Raw genomic sequence first — 21,366 nt, 5'->3', positions numbered from 1 at the left:
TGTTTATAACAAATACAACTTGAAACTCATATGTCAACAATAAGTAAAAATATATAAATGTACTTCCATTTTGTTAGAGCAAAAAACACAAAACACAATCAGTTCGTTGATATATTTTATACCACCAACATATATATATATATATATATATATATATATATATATATATATATATATATATATATATATATATATTGGCACAAGTATCAAATAGGTCCATTTATTACTTCGAAGTGCTCAATTTCCTCATCAACTAAAATATAATCTAATTAGACACACTTACCTCAAAAAATTTGTTGATTAGCTTTTTTGGCAGGTTACCTCCAGGTTGACACTCCACACTGCTGACATGTAATTTCATTTAAATAAAAATGGTGATGAAGTGGTATTTACTTCCTAATCTTCGAGAACCCTAGTCCAACATGCGAAATAATTTCGATTCTTCAATTCTTCATTTCCATTTTTCGTTTTTCGTTCTTCAGTCCAGCTACATTACAAACTTCATAATTTCCGATACACACTTTTGTCGCCCATATCACGGATTGCAGATGCACGAGGCCCAATAAAGATCAAACCTTCATCTTCATAGAGTTGAGCAAAATCAGCACTTTCTGATAATAATAAAAAATGTCTGCGTTGTACTTGGAAAATATTAAGCACCAGTAATGCAAATTAGTATATGCCAAATAAACATTTACCAAACCAAAAACAAACATTTGATGTGAAAAGTAGGCAGCAACACAACAAAGTAAATGTGAATTTATCATCAAAATACTGCCACAATTAGAAAGTTTGTTAACAACCTGTGCTCCAGTCCGAGCTGCGGCTTCCACAATTGTTGGAGCGTTCAAGTAGCTCAGCCGCGCCGGCGGAGGACCAATACAAACTGCCTCGTCGGCCGATTTTACGTGCAGACTGTACCTATCGGCGTCGCTCGACAGTACGAATCCCGAGTCTTTTAGCGGTTCTAATGATTCTACAAGCTATTTCGCCTCTATTAGCTATAAGTATTTTTTCAATCTTCTAAGTAGCATTGTGGTCCTTCGCCGCTGGCGCCGCAGTAGAAAATAGTGATCGCCGCCAAAGAACGTGCGGTTTCCGGTGGATTTCCTGCCGGAGCATCAAAGAAATGTTTTTTTTTTTTTGTTTGGAAAGGAGATGAGAATGCTTTTGGCACTGATAACTGTATTCTTCCTCTGTTGTGAATCAACTCACTTTATGTTAATGAAATTTGCCATTAATTTCTTGTTTATTCATTTGGCATGGATAACTGTATTTTTCCTCTCTTGTAAATTCTTGTCTTATTATTTGAAATGATAATGACATGGTTATGCATTTACAGTGACCGGGGCCAAGTCATCATTGCCACATAATCAGTGACATGGCTAATTTTGTTATTTAATTGCCATATCATCATTGCCACATAATCAGTTACCGGGTCAAGTCAGACTCTACCGAAAGTAACCTGCAAAAAAAACTAATCGACAAATTTTTAGAGGTAAGTGTGTCCAATTAGATTATGTTTTAGTTGATAGGGGAAATTGAGCACTTCGAAATAGTAGATGAGCCGCCTATTTGACACTTGTGCCTTTTTTTTTTTTTTTTCATTAAGGGCTAATAGTATTAACTTTTATCATATTTTAGATAGAGATTGTCAAGCACTTTGTGCTCAGATGGCATGTAGTGACTCTCCCATATGGGAGGTCATGAGATCAGAGGTGGTGTTGACTCTTTGTGCTTCAACAAATTGAGAAAGTGGTGAGCTGTCGTAGGCTTCCAAATTAAAACCTTACAAACGTAGTAGCGGGAGTAAGGATCGATCCCACGAGGAGTAACTAGTTTAACTTTTGTGCTCAAATTAAAGGTAGGGGGGTTTGGAATATATCGAGAATAAAGATAAAATAAAAGAGAATTTAAATAAACAAGAAATTTAATTGAACGAATAAAGCAATGAAAATAATATATCGAAAACACTTATAATAGGAGACCTTGGTTAGTAAAGATCCACCACCGGAATATAACACTGATCATTGATTCATAAAGCAATTAATATGCAATTGAATATTTGTCGTGAAATTATTTCATTTCCGTTTTCCCTTAGTTGTAGGTAACTAAAGCATACGCGGTTTAATTACCCCTAACTACTAAATAACCTAAGACAAGCGCTATAGATTTAATTTAATAGCAGCAATAGGAACTAGGAAAATCGACAAACTAAATAACACAAGCACAAGCGGTTGCATTTAATTTAGGAAAATATTCTACCCGAGTCCAATTATCACTAAGCCGTCAATAATTAACCCAGTTGCTACTGAATATTAGGATAATTTGTAGCACAACATTATCTAATATAGCAAATAATTATATCAAGTAAATAACTAGTAGGCCTCCCTAGCAATTAAATGATACAACTATTCAAATAACTTAGAAGAATATTTAATACCCAAATGCATAAAAATTATATAATAAAAATAAATAAATAATCTTACAGCATAATCAATTCCGGGGCTTCAATTCACTAAACCAAGCTAAAGAAATTAGCAATGAATGGACATTGATAACAACTTTACAGAATAATCGAGAGGGGAAGAATGAACGTTTTAGAATAGAAATCTTCCACTATTTATAACTTTCCAAAATGGACCTAGGCTATTTTCTACCACTCATTTTCCTAATTTTTCTCCACCAAGCGACGAAGTCTTCTGCAGGAGATGCCGCACGCTGTCGCATAAATTGGTCGACGAGATTTTCCGCCGTTGCCTTCGTATTGTACGTGCGGCTTAGGAACATAACAACAAACAAAAATTCTCTTTTTTTTTTTTTTTAAATTATTAAAGTTTAAGACTTATGTCTTGGGCTTTGAATTCACTAAGTAATTAAGGAAATGGGCCCTTGAAAAGCAAATAAACATAAAACCCAATACTAAGCCCAAAATTAAAGTAAAACATTTATTTTAACTACTTAACTCTTGAGCTCTAAAAACATTACAAATAAAATATAATAAAAAACAATAAATATAAATATATTATAAAAACCTATATAAATTAAAGTGTAAAAATATGTTTGTCAGAAAGCATGTATGAACAGATACTATAATGTAATAGAGTCAGTAGTACTCAAAAAAAAAGGATAGAAATTAGACACATATGTGTTTCATTATATGACTTCTCTCTCTCTCTTTTTTTTTTTTTTTTTTTTTTTTTTTTTTTTTCTTTTTGTTCATAGAGTTTTTTTTTTTTTTTTTTGTTTTTTTCTAGTAAGGGTCTATTGAGAATAAAAATGTGTTGATATAATTATATGCATTGTTAAATTATACATTGTGCTTAATATGTGTTACAAAATATATTGATTATGGACATTATGTCCCTTTATTGTGATTGATTAGTCATTATATAGTGATTTGTAACTTACATCACTTTGTACAATAATGGCCTGTTTGGTTCACGGAATAGGCCGGGAATGGCATAGCATTCCCAGTAATAGGCCTATTCCTTTGTTTGGTAACCATTTCTATTACCAGGAATAATATTCCTGGTAATAGCCTATTACCTCAAATAAAGTAATAGGTATTACTAGGCCCCCCTGGTATTAGCCTATTACTGAACGCTCAGGAATAGATTTTAGAATCTATTTTTTTACCCCTTTCTTTAACCTAATTTTTTTATCCTATATATAAATTTATCCTATTTCACCACCGTCGTCGCCGCCACCACCACCACCACCACCACCATCGCCACAACCGTCGCCGCCCCAGCACCACCGCCGCCCCCACCACCACCACTACCACCCCAGCACCACCACCGCTACCACCACCATCACCACCACCGCCACCACCACCGCCGTTGCCGCCGCCACCACCACCACCACCACTGCCACAACCGTCACCGTCACCACCACCACCGTCGCCCCCACCACTGTCACCGCCACCACCACCACTACCACCCCAGCACCACCACCACCACCGCCACCCCCACCATCACCACCACCGCCACCATCCATCGCCGCCACCACCACCACCACCACCACCGCCACCACCACCACCATCGCCACCATCACATATTTTTATAAGGGTATTTATATCTTTTAAAACATATTTCATTTCTATTCCTTAAATCAACCAAACACTATAATATAATTTCTAAAGTCTATTCCTTCCGCGAACCAAACAATAGATTACAATTCCTATTCTATTCCTTGTCTATTCCATTCCTTATGAAATAACATTTCTATTACCTCAAAATTCATTCCGTGAACCAAACGTGTTGTAAAGGCTTGTTTCTTCATAATGCAATGGCTAACTCTTTCTGGTGTCTTCATACTCTCTCTACCAGTGTATTTACATAGAAGCTAACGGGTTAACGGGCATCAAACATTTTAACACGTTATCGGCACGCTCAATCAATCCCGATGAACGATAACTTTATGAGTTTTATGCCTTATTTTTTCCAAGTCGTCTCAAATCGCATATTGTTTTTATGCTATGTGAATTTATATGTTTATATGTTTCTAGCCTATGCTTGTATATGTATATGCTTGGATAGATACATATTATTCTGATATATATATATATATATATATATATATATATATATATATATATATATATATATATATATATACATGTTCTTTTCGATCAATACACAAAAGCATAGTCCTGGGTAACCATGTATACATTTTCTGGCCATGTCTATATATACAGCTATGTACCCGCTTTTCAAAAAAAAAAGTAAATAAAAAAAAAAAACAAAAAACAACAACAAAAACAACCTATTTCTTTTGCTGATCTTTCGCATATATAACATTTCGTATATATGCATACTGATTGCAAAATCATCTGTATCTGAATGTATACATGCTGTTTTTGAAATATATGCCAATTTGTGAATGAATACGTAGTTTGTTCTGCAAAATCGTTTTTTTTTTAAAAAAAAAAAAATAACTGATCGGTGTTTTTTTTGCAAGTACCTTAAGAAATTTATTATTGCTGTCATTTATTTATTTTCGGCCGAATCCCTTATGCGAATTTTGTCGTTGTCGTCGGTGGCTGGGAATCCTCCGGCACGGTGACACTATCAATTTGACTTGTTGCCTTCGGCAATGCTATGTTTAGAGTTTTGACTATAATCACTTGTTGATCAAGACGATCCTTCAGGGACGATCATATAATAAGTGTTTCATTTCTAGGCATAAATTACATGCATTTATGCAAATTCCGATTAAGATTTAAGAAAAACCTCGTCATCAAAAAATGGCCTATAGCAACTTATTATTATGTCAAAATTTCTTTCATGATTCACATGACCATATTGCATAAGAGAGTAAATTGTGATACAAAATAATTGTCACATAACCTTCATAACAATTACCATGTAATACCTGAAATGGTAATTTCTAAAATGTCATGATTATCATAATATTTTATGTTTCAATCATGCTCTCAAAATTTTAAGCATCAACGGGATGCAAATGCATATGGCATATAACCCTCTTAGCCAACATACATGATCACTCATCAAAGTTTAGTCCTGCGATAAAAACAATCTTCAAGCATATATGATCACACACATGATAATCATCTATCACATAAATATATGCATATATAAATATTTTCTTTAGGAATGAAAATACTTAGCTCTGAGTATAGTCAAGAGCCAACGATGACGTGAAGAGGGATCTTGTCTCAAATTAAAGTGACTTTATCATGGCCAACATCCTGCTTGCCTATCATCCACTTTTGTATTTTGCCACCATAATTGCATGTTTATGCTACTATCTATTGTCTGTTACTATACTGCGTGCCTGATCAGAGGGATTTCATGATGCAACAGTAACTTCCAGTCCATTTTCTACTGGTTATGAATTCTCCCAACATCTTCTGAATCTGCCAATTCCAACCCTTTTGTCAAAGCAGAAGATAAACCAGAAGCAAGTTTTACTATAGAACTTGGGATCTATGAGAAATTAGATCAAATGCTTGGAAATAATGAAGGAGAATAGAAGCTACAATCAGGCAATCATATCAAGAAGAAACACTAAAACATAGGTGATCACATAAACCAACGATGAAGGCGATTAGGCACAACATTATAAAGCTTCCTTATCAATATTAATTAGGATAAAAATACTCATCTTATTGAAGCAGTGTTGAGTAGCAGGCATAATCTGCGAGCTTCGCCGCACTCGGATAAAGGCGGTGCCTGATAGGAGTAGCAGTGGTTTACGTAAAGAGAAAACCAAACTTTGGCCGATGCTAGTTTCCGCCAATTCCGGCGCCGGCGGTCCTCGTTCCGGCGATCTGGTCCATCCAAAAGCTCTGTCTCGTTGAGACGGAAATGGAGACGGATCAATCAACTCTAGAAGAGGTGGAACGCGAACTGGATCGAGTTCGCAATATTCTGTGCGATTTGCGTAAAAAAAAGGGCTACACCTTGTCTCCGTCGATAAGATGCAGCCTGCGCGACGTAGAGCCCTAACATACTGTCGAACCACCTGATCGTCGATCGCCGGAGGATCCGGCGGACAACCACCCATCAGCGTTGATGCGTCAAAATTTTCGCGATGACTTAGACAACGACAAATTCTTCGTTGATTTCGACGCCTCCAAGTTTCGCGATGACAGCGACGCTGATAGCTTCATCTCAGATTCATGGTGGTAATCGCGAGTACGAACGACCGCGAAGTGCTCGAGAAGGTGGTGGAACTCGAGTTCATCCATGACCGGAGCCGCTACCTTCAGATCACAGCTTCCAATGGTGAAGGCGTTCACGATCTCGCCTTCTCGACACCAATCTGGAGACTCATCGCGTTGGACGAAAAACAAAACCCATCAATTTTTCCGGAATGGATACAAGGACGTATACAGATGGATTGATGGCGATGGCGATCTTCCGTTACTCTGATGACCTAACGGTGGAAGTGGAGGTGAAGGCTACAATCGATGCTTCACCGATGGAGATCCCAATGATTTGGGACTTAGAAACAGAGCAAAGTGCGGATAACGTGTTGTATAATCATAGAAGTTAGAAGAACAAGAAGAAGGAATACACAAAAATGGAGAGGGAAGAAGTGTTTGATCTTATTCAACTCATCTCATCTCCTTGATACAAAGTATGTCCATCTATATATAATACAAAGGATATAAATATACATAATGAGCAATCAAAGCTTCCGTTACGTCTGTTACAAATGATGTCCACTAAATATGTTTATAACAAATACAACTTGAAACTCATATGTCAACAATAAGTATAAATATATAAATGTACTTCCATTTTGTTAGAGCAAAAAACACAAAACACAATCAGTTCGTTGATATATTTTATACCACCAACATATATATATATATATATATATATATATATATATATATATATATATATATATATATATATATATATATATATCAAGGTTGCAAAACTCGGCCGCCTAGCCGCCTAGGCACCCGCCGGCCTCGAGCCTTAGAGTTTTGGCCTAAAGGCGGCCAAAACTCGGCCGGCCGCCTAGGTGGCCTGGGCTGCCAAACTCGGCCGAGTCGGTCAACTCGGCCAACTCGGCCGAGTCGACCGATTTCGTCCGATTTTGACCGTTTTTGACCAATTTTGTCTAATTTTGACCGATTTTGTTCGATTTTGACCGATGTCGTCTTTCATTAATTATTGATTTTAATATTATTATGACATTATGACTTATAAATTATCATTATTTCATTTATTTAAATGTGTTATTTGAGTGAACGTTGATGACAACCTCATTAAAATTGCCGAACTACAAGTCTGTCACTATTTTTTTTTAATTTTTTTGTTGCCCGCCTAGCGCCGCCTAGAATCCGCCTAGGCGCCGCCTAGACCGCCTAGGCGCTAGGCGCTGCCCGGCCGCCCGACTAGCGCCTAGCGCCTACTGCAACCTTGATATATATATATATATATATATATATATATATATATATATATATATATATATATATATTTTGGCACAAGTATCAAATAGGTCCATTTATTACTTCGAAGTGCTCAATTTCCTCATCAACTAAAATATAATCTAATTAGACACACTTACCTCAAAAAAATTGTTGATTAGCTTTTTTGGTAGGTTACCTCCAGGTTGACACTCCACACTGCTGACATGTAATTTCATTTAAATAAAAATTGTGATGAATTGGAATTTACTTCCTAATCTCCGAGAACCCTAGTCCAACATGCGAAATAATTTCGATTCTTCAATTCTTCATTTCCATTTTTCGTTTTTCGTTCTTCAGTCCAGCTACATTACAAACTTCATAATTTCCGATACACACTTTTGTCGCCCATATCACGGATTGCAGATGCACGAGGCCCAATAAAGATCAAACCTTCATCTTCATAGAGTTGAGCAAAATCAGCACTTTCTGATAATAATAAAAAATGTCTGCGTTGTACTTGGAAAATATTAAGCACCAGTAATGCAAATTAGTATATGCCAAATAAACATTTACCAAACCAAAAACAAACATTTGATGTGAAAAGTAGGCAGCAACACAACAAAGTAAATGTGAATTTATCATCAAAATACTGCCACAATTAGAAAGTTTGTTAACAACCTGTGCTCCAGTCCGAGCTGCGGCTTCCACAATTGTTGGAGCGTTCAAGTAGCTCAGCCGCGCCGGCGGAGGACCAATACAAACTGCCTCGTCGGCCGATTTTACGTGCAGACTGTACCTATCGGCGTCGCTCGACAGTACGAATCCCGAGTCTTTTAGCGGTTCTAATGATTCTACAAGCTATTTCGCCTCTATTAGCTATAAGTATTTTTTCAATCTTCTAAGTAGCATTGTGGTCCTTCGCCGCTGGCGCCGCAGTAGAAAATAGTGATCGCCGCCAAAGAACGTGCGGTTTCCGGTGGATTTCCTGCTGGAGTATCAAAGAAATGTTTTTTTTTTTTTTTTTTTTTTTGTTTGGAAAGGAGATGAGAATGCTTTTGGGATGGATAACTGTATTCTTCCTCTGTTGTGAATCAACTCACTTTATGTTAATGAAATTTGCCATTAATTTCTTGTTTATTCATTTGGCATGGATAACTGTATTTTTCCTCTCTTGTAAATTCTTGTCTTATTATTTGAGATGACAATGACATGGTTATGCATTTACAGTGATCGGGGCCAAGTCATCATTGCCACATAATCAGTGACATGGCTAATTTTGTTATTTAATTGTCATATCATCATTGCCACATAATCAGTTACCGGGTCAAGTCAGACTCTACCGGAAGTAACCTGCAAAAAAAACTAATCGACACATTTTTAGAGGTAAGTGTGTCCAATTAGATTATGTTTTAGTTGATAGGGGAAATTGAGCACTTCGAAATAGTAGATGTCTATTTGACACTTGTGCCTTTTTTTTTTTTTTTTTTTTTTTTTTTTTTTTTCATTAAGAGCTAATAGTATTAACTTTTATCATATTTTAGATAAAGATTGTCAAGCACTTTGTGCTCAGATGGCATGTAGTGACTCTCCCATATGGGAGGTCTTGAGATCAGAGGTGGTGTTGACTCTTTGTGCATCAACAGATTGAAAAAGCATGTATGAACAGATACTATAATGTAATAGAGTCAGTAGTACTAAAAAAAAAAGGATAGAAATTAGACACATATGTGTTTCATTATATGACTTCTCTCTCTCTCTCTCTTTTTTTTTTTTTTTTTTTTTTTTGTTTTTTTCTAGTAAGGGTCTATTGAGAATAAAAATGTGTTGATATAATTATATGCATTGTTAAATTATACATTGTGCTTAATATGTGTTACAAAATATATTGATTATGGACATTATGTCCCTTTATTGAGATTGATTAGTCATTATATAGTGATTTGTAACTTACATCACTTTGTCCAATAATGGCCTGTTTGGTTCACGGAATAGGCCGGGAATGGCATAGCATTCCCAGTAATAGGCCTATTCCTTTGTTTGGTAACCATTTCTATTACCAGGAATAATATTCCTGGTAATAGCCTATTACCTCAAATAAAGTAATAGGTATTACTAGGCCCCCCTGGTATTAGCCTATTACTGAACGCTCAGGAATAGATTTTAGAATCTATTTTTTTTACCCCTTTCTTTAACCTAATTTTTTTATCCTATATATAAATTTATCCTATTTCACCACCATCGTCGCCGCCACCACCACCACCACCATCGCCACAACCGTCGCCGCCCCAGCACCACCGCCGCCCCCACCACCACCACTACCACCCCAGCACCACCACCGCTACCACCACCATCAACACCACCGCCACCACCATCGCCGTCGCCGCCACCACCACCACCACCACCACTGCCACAACCGTCACCGTCACCACCACCACCGTCGCCCCCACCACTGTCACCGCCACCACCACCACTACCACCCCAGCACCACCACCACCACCGCCACCCCCACCATCACCACCACCGCCACCATCCATCGCCGCCACCACTACCACCACCACCGCCACCACCACCACCATCGCCACCATCACATATTTTTATAAGGGTATTTATGTCTTTTAAAACATATTTCATTTCTATTCCTTAAATCAACCAAACACTGTAATATAATTTCTATAGTCTATTCCATCCGCGAACCAAACAATAGATTACAATTCCTATTCTATCCCTTGCCTATTCCATTCCTTATGAAATAACATTTCTATTACCTCAAAATTCATTCCGTGAACCAAACGTGTTGTAAAGGCTTGTTTCTTCATAATGCAATGGCTAACTCTTTCTGGTGTCTTCATACTCTCTCTACCAGTGTATTTACATAGAAGCTAACGGTTCAACAGGCATCAAAATAACAGTCTTTTAGCGGTTCTAATGATTCTACAAGCTATTTCGCCTCTATTAGCTATAAGTATTTTTTCAATCTTCTAAGTAGCATTGTGGTCCTTCGCCGCTGGCGCCGCAGTAGAAAATAGTGATCGCTGCCAAAGAACGTGCGGTTTCCGGTGGATTTCCTGCCGGAGTATCAAAGAAATGTTTTTTTTTTTGTTTGGAAAGGAGATGAGAATGCTTCTGGCACGGATAACTGTATTCATCCTCTCTTGTGAATCAACTCACTTTATGTTAATGGAATTTGCCATTAATTTGTTGTTTATTCATTTGGCATGGATAACTGTATTTTTCCTCTCTTGTAAATTCTTGTCATATTATTTGAGATGATAATGACATGGTTATGCATTTACAATGACCGGGGCCAAGTCATCATTGCCACATAATCAGTGACATGGCAAATTTTGTTATTTAATTGCCATATCATCATTGCCACATAATCAGTTACCGGGTCAAGTCAAACTCTACCGGAAGTAACCTGCAAAAAAAACTTATCGACACATTTTTAGAGGTAAGTGTGTCCAATTAGATTATGTTTTAGTTGATAGGGGAAATTGAGCACTTCAAAATAGTAGATGAGCCTATTTGACACTTGTGCCTTTTTTTTTTTTCATTAAGGGCTAATAGTATTAACTTTTATCATATTTTAGATAGAGATTGTCAAGCACTTTGTGCTCAGATGGCATGTAGTGACTCTCCCATATGGGAGGTCATGAGATCAGAAGTGGTGTTGACTCTTTGTGCTTCAACAGATTGAGAAAGCATGTATGAACAGATACTATAATGTAATAGAGTCAGCAGTACTAAAAAAAAAAGATAGAAATTAGACACATATGTGTTTCATTATATGACTTCTCTCTCTCTCTGTTTTTTTTTTCTTTTTGTTCATAGAGTTTTTTTTTTTTTTTTTTTGTTTTTTTTCTAGTAAGGGTCTATTGAGAATAAAAATGTGTTGATATAATTATATGCATTGTTAAATTATACATTGTGCTTAATATGTGTTACAAAATATATTGATTATGGACATTATGTCCCTTTATTGAGATTGATTAGTCATTATGTAGTGATTTGTAACTTACATCACTTTGTACAATAATGGCCTGTTTGGTTCACGGAATAGGCCGGGAATGGCATAGCATTCCCAGTAATAGGCCTATTCCTTTGTTTGGTAACCATTTCTATTACCAGAAATAAAGTAATAGGTATTACTAGGCCCCCCTGGTATTAGCCTATTACTGAACGCTCAGGAATAGATTTTAGAATCTATTTTTTTACCCCTTTCTTTAACCTAATTTTTTTATCCTATATATAAATTTATCCTATTTCACCACCGTCGTCGCCGCCGCCACCACCACCACCACCACCATCGCCACAACCGTCTCCGCCCCAGCACCACCGCCGCCCCCACCACCACCACTACCACCCCAGCACCACCACCATCACCACCACCGCCACCACCATCGCCGTCACCGCCGCCACCACCACCACCACCACTGCCACAACCGTCACCGTCACCGTCACCACCACCACCGTCGCCCCCACCACTGTCACCGCCGCCACCACCACTACCACCCCAGCACCACCACCACCACCGCCACCCCCACCATCACCACCACCGCCACCATCCATCGCCGCCACCACCACCACCACCACCACCACCACCACAGCCACCACCACCACCACCACCATCGCCACCATCACATATTTTTATAAGGGTATTTATGTCTTTTAAAACATATTTCATTTCTATTCCTTAAATCAACCAAACACTGTAATATAATTTCTAAAGTCTATTCCATCCGCGAACCAAACAATAGATTACAATTCCTATTCTATTCTTTGCCTATTCCATTCCTTATGAAATAACATTTCTATTACCTCAAAATTCATTCCGTGAACCAAACGTGTTGTAAAGGCTTGTTTCTTCATAATGCAATGGCTAACTCTTTCTGGTGTCTTCATACTCTCTCTACCAGTGTATTTACATAGAAGCTAACGGGTCAACGGGCATCAAACATTTTAACACGTTATCGGCACGCTCAATCAATCCCGATGAACGGTAACTTTATGAGTTTTATGCCTTATTTTTTCCAAGTCGTCTCAAATCGCATATTGTTTTTATGCTATGTGAATTTATATGTTTATATGTTTCTAGCCTATGCTTGTATATGTATATGCTTGGATAGATACATATTATTCTGATATATATATATATACATGTTCTTTTCGATCAATACACAAAAGCATAGTCCTGGGTAACCATGTATACAGTTTCTGGCCATGTCTATATATACAGCTATGTACCCGCTTTTCAAAAAAAAAAGTAAATAAAAAAAAAAACAAAAAACAACAACAAAAACAACCTATTTCTTTTGCTGATCTTTCGCATATATAACATTCCGTATATATGCATACTGATTGCAAAATCATCTGTATCTGAATGTATACATGCTGTTTTTGAAATATATGCCAATTTGTGAATGAATACATAGTTTGTTCTGCAAAATCATTTTTTTTTTAAATAACTGATCGGTGTTTTTTTTGCAAGTACCTTAAGAAATTTATTATTGCTGTCATTTATTTATTCTTCTGCCGAATCCCTTTCCCAAATTTTGTCGTTGTTGTCGGTGGCCGGGAATGCTCCGGCACGCTGGCACTGGATCGCTGCGAGTTTCGGTCGCCCCTCACCGGTCGCGTCAGAAGGAGGGCGGCGGCGGAGTCGTTGCTACGGCGAAGACGACCAGCGGCTGGAGGAGGCGGTGACGGCCGGATTCCTCCCGCGGTCGCAGCGATCAAGAGTTTTTTATTAAATGGTCAGACGAGCTGTTTCAAGTTTAATAACGCAAGAGTTTTTTTTTCTCTTCGGCCTAGGGTTTTTATTAAGCCCTCTAATTTTTGCATATCATTTATATGGGCCATCTTTCATGGGCTATTTTTTATTCTCATTCAAGCCCTTATTTGTTTGGACCATTTTTTTTGGGTATGCTATATTATATGTTCCTATGGACCTTAATTTATTTAAATAGGTCCACGATATATTTTTATGGTCCTCATTCAAATATTTTCTGTAGAAATGGCTTCTCTCGCAAAAAGAGAATTTGCTGAACTCGCCCTCGATGGAAACAATTTCCTCACTTGGGCGCTTGATGTTGAGATATATCTCCAATCTACAGAACTGCTGGATACCATTGCAGAGACATCTACGAGCACTGCAGCCCAGAAGGGAAAAGCGCTCATTTTCCTCCGCCACCATCTTAACCACGACCTCAAGAATGAATACTTAATAGAAAAAGGGGGAATATGTCCTCTGGAAATCTCTTAAGGCACGCTTTGACCAACAGACGTCATTGGTCCACCCCCAGGCCCAACATGATTGGCTTAACCTCCGATTTCAAGACTTTAAGTCTGTGACTGAATACAACTCCGCCCTACACAAAATTGTGTAACAATTGAAGCTCTGTAAGCAAACAATACGGACGAGGATCTGATTGAAAAAAATCTATCCACGTTCCATCCAAATGACCTTGTGCTCCAGAAGCAGTACAGGAATACAAAGTATGATACGCATCCAGAGCTCATTACGGCTTTACTGGTGGCTGAAAAGCATAGCCAATTATTGATGCATAATCACAATGCGCGTCCAACTGGCGCTGCACCTGTGCCTGAAACACACACTGTTGCCCAGCAGAGCAATAATCAACGGGGTCGAGGCCGGGGAAGGGGGAAAGGTCGTGGTAGGGGCCCAAAGCGAGGTGGCAGAGGGGGAGTTAGCGGTAGTGACTCCTGTCCTCAGAACAAGCAAACTCAAAGTAATAGACCAAACAAGTCACAACAGAACTACGGTCAGTCGCAGCTATGTTATAAATGTGGTTGCAAAGGACATTGGTCTAGGACATGCAGGACTCCTAAGCATCTGGTCGAGGCTTACCAAAAGATGCTCCAGCAGGAAGGAGGACAAAAGAAGAAAGATTCTGGGCAATCATCTTTGCCTGAAGCAAATGCCCTCATCTTAGGGAATGATGACCTGCTAGGCGATGAACTAGCTGATTATGGAGATCAGGAGTGATACTCCTATTTTTTTCTCTCTTTCCCTTATGGACATCCATTTTACTTCATGCCTGCGTGCATGTTTATATTTGAACTCTTTTGTCCTATATGAATAATTGATCCTTTATTTTTGAACACTTTTGTTCTATTTGAATAAATACAATGGATCCTTCTTACACATTATCTTGATACTCATTCCTTTTCTTTAGAGATATGGGAGATGAATCAACCCTATGCTTGGTTGATTGTGCGACTACGCACACTATTCTGACAGACCGGAGATTTTTCCAAACGTTCAAGGAACACAAAGGAAACCTTTCAACCATAGCGAATGATGACATTCCTATTGTGGGCTCCGGCAGAGCTTCACTTATTCTTCCTAACGGAACAAAGTTGATAATTGATTTAGCCCTCCTATATCCTCAATCAAAAAGAACTTTGCTCAGTTTCAGGGATATTCGGTCCAACGGTTTCCACATAGAAACTAAAACTAAAAACAATACTGAATTCCTTGTTTTGACCAAAACGGTCAATAACCAAAAAAAGGAAATTGAAGAACTTGCTTCCTTTTCTTCAGGCCTGTATTATTCCTATATTAGGCCCCAGCACTCCTGCGTTGCACTCGCAGTGAAATTTAAAGATACACATTCTTTCAGTCTATGGCATGACCGCTTAGGTCACCCTGGGCAAACAATGATATGCCGGATTCTTTCAAATTCAACTGGACATAACCTTCTTAGGACAAACATTCTTTCTACAAAAGATTACACATGTGTTCCATGTGCACAGGGAAAACTTATTGTTCGTCCCTCGCGTCCTAAGATTGATTTTGAGTCACCTGTCTTCCTGCAGAGGCTACAGGGTGATATTTGTGGACCAATTAATCCTTCATCCGGACCATTTCGATATTTTATGGTCCTTATTGATGCTTCCACCCGATGGACACATGTGTGCTTGTTGTCCACTCGAAATATGGCATTAGCAAAATTCATGAGCCAAATCATTAGGTTGAATGCCCAATTCCCTGATTATCCTATTAAGAACATAAGAATGGATAATGCTGGTGAATTCACTTCGCCAGCTTTTGACGATTATTGTATGGCCATGGGAATTAAGGTGGAACATCCTGTACCGTACGTCCACACCCAGAATGGTTTAGCTGAATCTCTTATCAAAAGAATTAAACTAATAGCTAGACCATTACTGCAACGGTCCAGTCTACCAGTAAATTGTTGGGGACACGCAGTGTTGCATGCTGCAAATCTAATTCAACTCCGGCCAACTGCATATCACGATTATTCCCCTCTACAACTTGTACGTGGTAATGAGCCAGACATTTCTCATTTGCGTGTCTTTGGTTGTGCGGTTTACAAACCTATACCACCTCCGCATCGTTATTCAATGGGCCCGCAACGTCAATTAGGTATTTATGTTGGGTATGCATCCCCTTCTATCATTAAATACCTCGAGCCTATGACAGCAGATCAGTATACTGCACGGTCTGCTGACTGCATTTTTGATGAAGATCATTTCCCGGCATTAGGGGGAGAGAAAAGCCTAGCTTTGAAAAAATGCCACGAAATTTCATGAGATGAAAAAGATCTTCAATATCTTGACCCATGTACTAGTCAAATTGAAATTGAAGTTCAAAAAATAATATATTTGCAAAAACTAGCAAATAATCTGCCAGATGCGTTTACTGATTATAAAAGAGTAACTAGGTCCTATATTCCTGCAGAAAATGCTCCATCAAGGATAATTGTCCCCAAAGGACCAAATACTAACACCGACACTATCCGACGCCAGAAGCGTGGAAGACCAGTTGGTGCGAAAGATGTAAATCCGCGGAAAATTAAAAACAATAAACAATCACAGTTACTCCAAAATCGTCCTGAAGACGAAATACTCAGTGTAAATGCACGTCCTACAAATAAATCTAACACTGGGAATACGGAACACCTTCACTAAGATATGATAGCAAATGAGAAAGACTTGGTTGAAGTAAATATAGAATCTGCCATAAACTTTTTCGAAACAGGAGAAAATCTTAATAGAAGTATAACAGTCGTCGACGACCAATTCGCCTCTACAATAGCTCTCCACATTTCTTTCAATAATCTGGATCCAGAACCAAAAAATATAGTGGAGTGCCGAAAGTGCTCTGATTGGTTGAAATGGAAAGAAGCAATTGAGGCTAAGCTCAACTCGCTAAATAAAAGAAAAGTGTTTAGCCCTCCTGTACTTACCCCTAAAGGCGTGATCCCAGTAGGATCCAAATGGGTATTTGTACGAAAGAGGAAAGAACAAAATGAGGTGGTCAGATACAAAGCGAGACTGGTAGCTCAAGGGTTCTCACAGAGACCCGGAATAGATTTTGAACAAACTTACTCTCCTGTCTTAGATGGCACATCGTTCCGTTATCTAATATCGATGGCAGTAAAAATGAATTTAGAAATGCAGTTAATGGAAGTTGTGACCGCATATTTATATGGGTCACTAGACGCAGACATATATATGAAAATACCTGAGGGCATCCAAAATCCTTTATGTAAATGAAATACAAATAAAAATATGTTCAGCGTAAAACTACAAAAGTCATTGTATGGCTTAAAACAATCAGGAAGAATGTGGTATTGTCGATTGAGTGAATTCCTCTTAAAACAAGGATATGAAAATAAAGATATTAGTCCTTGCATCTTTATAAAGAAATCAACTGATGGTTTCTGTATTATATCAATCTATGTAGATGATATAAACATCATAGGGACAAGCAAGGATGTCAAGAGGGCATGTTTGTGCTTAAAGGAGGAATTCGAAATGAAAGACTTGGGAAAAACCAAGTTCTGTCTCGGCCTGCAGATCAAGCACCTCCCTGAAGGGATATTCATACACCAATCCAAATACACAGACAAGTTATTGGAGAAATTCTACATGTATAAGTCCCATCCACTTAGTACTCCAATGGTAGTCCGATCACTTGAAGTTGATAAGGACCCGTACAGACCTAAAGAAGATAATGAGGATATTCTGGGACCAGAAGTTCCTTACTTAAGTGCCATTGGAGCACTTCTATATCTTGCCAACTGCACTAGACCTGATATTGCATTTTCAGTAAACATGCTAGCTCGTTTTAGTGCTGCTCCAACCAGAAGGCATTGGAATGGCATAAAACATATCCTCAGATATTTACAAGGTACAAAGGATCTTGGGCTTCTATTTAAAAGAGACCAAGACACCACATTAGTGGGATATGCGGATGCTGGTTTTATGTCTGATCCGCATAATGCTAGATCTCATACTGGGTATGTGTTTCTTTCAGGAGGTACTGCTATCTCATGGAAATCAGTTAAACAAACATTAGTAGCTACCTCCTCAAACCACTCTGAGATTATTGCCTTATACGAGACCTCCAAAGAATGTGTATGGTTGAGGTCATTAATACACAATATTCAAGACTCGTGTGGAATAATGAATAATGGAAAGATCCCCACTGTCCTGTATGAGGACAATGCAGCATGTGTTGCACAAATGAGTAATGGATATGTTAAAGGTAATCTCACCAAACATATTGCACCAAAATTATTTTATCCACATGAACTCCAGAAGAGTGGTGAAATACGAGTCCAAAAGATCCAATCAAGTGAAAATCTGGCAGATTTATTCACTAAGTCCTTACCTACATTTACTTTTGAAAAGTATGTATATAAAATTGGTATGCGTAGATTAGGAAGGCTGTTGTCTTCAGGGGGAGCAGCAACACTTTAAATATAATGAAATTATTAGTCCAGAAGATTAATTCATTCACTTTGATCCAGAAGATCAAGATATATTATTATGATTTATACCTAAACCCAGAAGGTTTACGGTTGCACTCTTTTTCCCTTACTGAGTTTTTTTTCCCACAGGGTTTTCTCAGTGTAAGGTTTTTAATGAGGCAACCGAAGCAACACATGCATTACCCATATGTCGTGTACTCTTTTCTCACTTAGGTTTTTCCTACCGGGTCTTTCTTGTGAGTTTTTAAAGAGGCATGAATATGGTTAAATAATGTCCAAGGGGGAGTGTTACAAAATATATTGATTATGGACATTATGTCCCTTTATTGAGATTGATTAGTCATTATGTAGTGATTTGTAACCTACATCACTTTGTACTATAAAGGCTTGTTTCTTCATAATGCAATGGCTAACTCTTTCTGGTGTCTTCATACTCTCTCTACCAGTATATTTACATTTGTATTGTCCCTGCAAATCCACCGGCTAGGAGCTAACGGCCATCAAACATTTTAACAATATGTTTGTAAAATTTCACATTACTTTAAGAGATAAGGGTCAAATAAACTCTTCAACTATATATCAAAGTGCAGTTAGACCCTTAAACAAAAAAAAAAAATCTCCAATTAAACACTTAAACATGTCAAATTTGTTCAATTAACCTATTTAACCTATAATAGCAAGTTACTCTAAGTCACTTGCCACATAAGATGCAGCCACTTAAATTAATATCTTTTAAAAATTATATTTTTATAAAAAATTAAAATAATAATATTCATTTAAAAAAATTTAAAAATATATAAATTAAAACCATGGCAGCCAATCTTCCATGGCAGACGTCCATGGTAGCTCAATATCTTTTAAAAATAATATTTTTATAAAACATAAAATAATAATATTTATTTTAAAAAATTAAGGAATAAGACTCAAATTAGCCATCGAACATAACATGAAAACAATTGGGTCATTCAACTAAAAAAAAGTGCAATTAGACCATTCAACGTTGTAAAATTATGCCATTTGTCACAAGTGACCTGCAATGGCAGGTTACCAACATGTAATTAGTTAAATTTAAAAAAAAAAAAAAAAAAAAAAAAAAAAAAAGAAGGTCTCCGATTGTCTCTAACCTTCAGTGCAGCCAACGTCATTCCTCTCTTCAGCCAATAATCAAGACCACAGCCAACGCTACCATTTCCTCTACATTTTTGCCTACCAACAGATCTAAAACCACAACCGTCGCCGCCCTTCCTCCGCCGGGCTGCCTCACTCGCGACCACCGGTTTCTATCAAGGGCCAACTTCGATTACACTCTGATTTTATCAATCTTCCTGGGAGAAGCTAGTTCGAATCTGCATCACTCACGGCTCATTTTCCTGTAAATGCTCACCACGGTTCTATCCCCTTCCGAAAAAGCATTAACGAAGAAGAATATGGGCTGCCGCCGGCAGGGATTAGGGTGAAATCCCCACGCATCGAAGTCGTAAAACATTCCCTTCCCGCGCTTCTTCCATGGCATGTAAGTCTGCTACACCCACAGAACCTCCAACACGCGTATATGGTTTCCAAATATCTGAACCGCGTAGCCCCAACACATCGACACCCTCCAAGAGAACCACCTGCTGCACCCGCAGAACCGCCCATCTTTTTTTATAGAAAAAAAATTAAAATTTTAACTAATTACCTGTTGGTAACCTGCCAGTGCAGGTCACTTGAGACAAGTTGCATGGTTTTACAATGTTGAATGATCTAATTACACTTTTATTTTAGTTGAGTGGCCCAATGCGTTTTCACGTTACGTTCAATAACTAATTTAAGCCCTATTCCAAAAATTAAAAAATAAACTCATGGCAACTTGGCTGCCATGGTAGATGTCCATGGTAGCCATTGATGGCTTATTGTCCATGGCAGCATGCAGTTGTGCTGCCATAGACGTAGAAGCTTGTTGGCAAGGTTGCAAAAATCGCTAGGCGCCTGGGAACCGCCTAGGGCGCCTAGGCGGGCGCCTTGAGCGATTAATCGGCGCCTAGAGCATTTAGGCGCCGATTAATCGCCGCCTAGGCGCGATTTTTGCAACACTGGTTGTTGGGATTCTCCGTCCAGATTAGACCGGAGAAATTCGCTATGTCCATGGCAGAGAATCCTGTTCGGGTTACATTGTGAAAAGGTTTTTTTTTTTTTTTTTTTTTTTTAATTTCTGAATAGGATTCCATGTAAGCAGAGTTGATAGGTTACCTTTTGTTAACTTGTAAAATACGTTAATTGTACCATTTTAATAAGTTTAAGGGTTTAATTGAACTTTGGTATATAGTTAGAGCGTCTATTTGACTCTTATCCCTTATTTCAATTTTTATATTATATATGATAGTTATTTATATTTTTTTTTTATAATTTTTTACCCTCATAATAACAGTATAAGATTATGTAATTTTACATTTATTTTGATTATATAATTTCACTATTATTCTTGTCCATTGTACATTTTTTTTATCGTGCATTGTGTGTTTTTATAATTAACTATATATATATATATATATATATATATGTATGTATGTATGTATGTATGTATGTATGTATGTATGTATGTATGTATGTATGTATGTATGAACAAAAAAAATCAATTAAAACTATATAAGTTTGATTCAGATACTCACATGACATCAATCGTGTCAACGCCTGAACCTCATAGACTTGCTTAGGTTCATGAGGAGG

General features: G+C 37.8%; 1 protein-coding gene across 1 annotated transcript; it reads left to right on the top strand.

Moving 5' to 3' along the window:
- The first annotated feature begins 14,456 nt into the window (after nucleotides 1–14,456).
- On the top strand, nucleotides 14,457–14,903 carry LOC109187064. The gene has a single exon (XM_019337213.1). The coding sequence runs from the start codon at nucleotides 14,457–14,459 to the stop codon at nucleotides 14,901–14,903; it is 447 nt and encodes a 148-aa protein (XP_019192758.1).
- The last annotated feature ends 6,463 nt before the right edge of the window (nucleotides 14,904–21,366 follow it).

Source organism: Ipomoea nil, unplaced genomic scaffold (assembly GCF_001879475.1).
Source record: "Ipomoea nil cultivar Tokyo-kokei standard unplaced genomic scaffold, Asagao_1.1 scaffold1416, whole genome shotgun sequence".
Taxonomy (NCBI): Eukaryota; Viridiplantae; Streptophyta; class Magnoliopsida; order Solanales; family Convolvulaceae; genus Ipomoea; species Ipomoea nil.
This window is presented reverse-complemented; position numbering and strand designations above follow the sequence as displayed.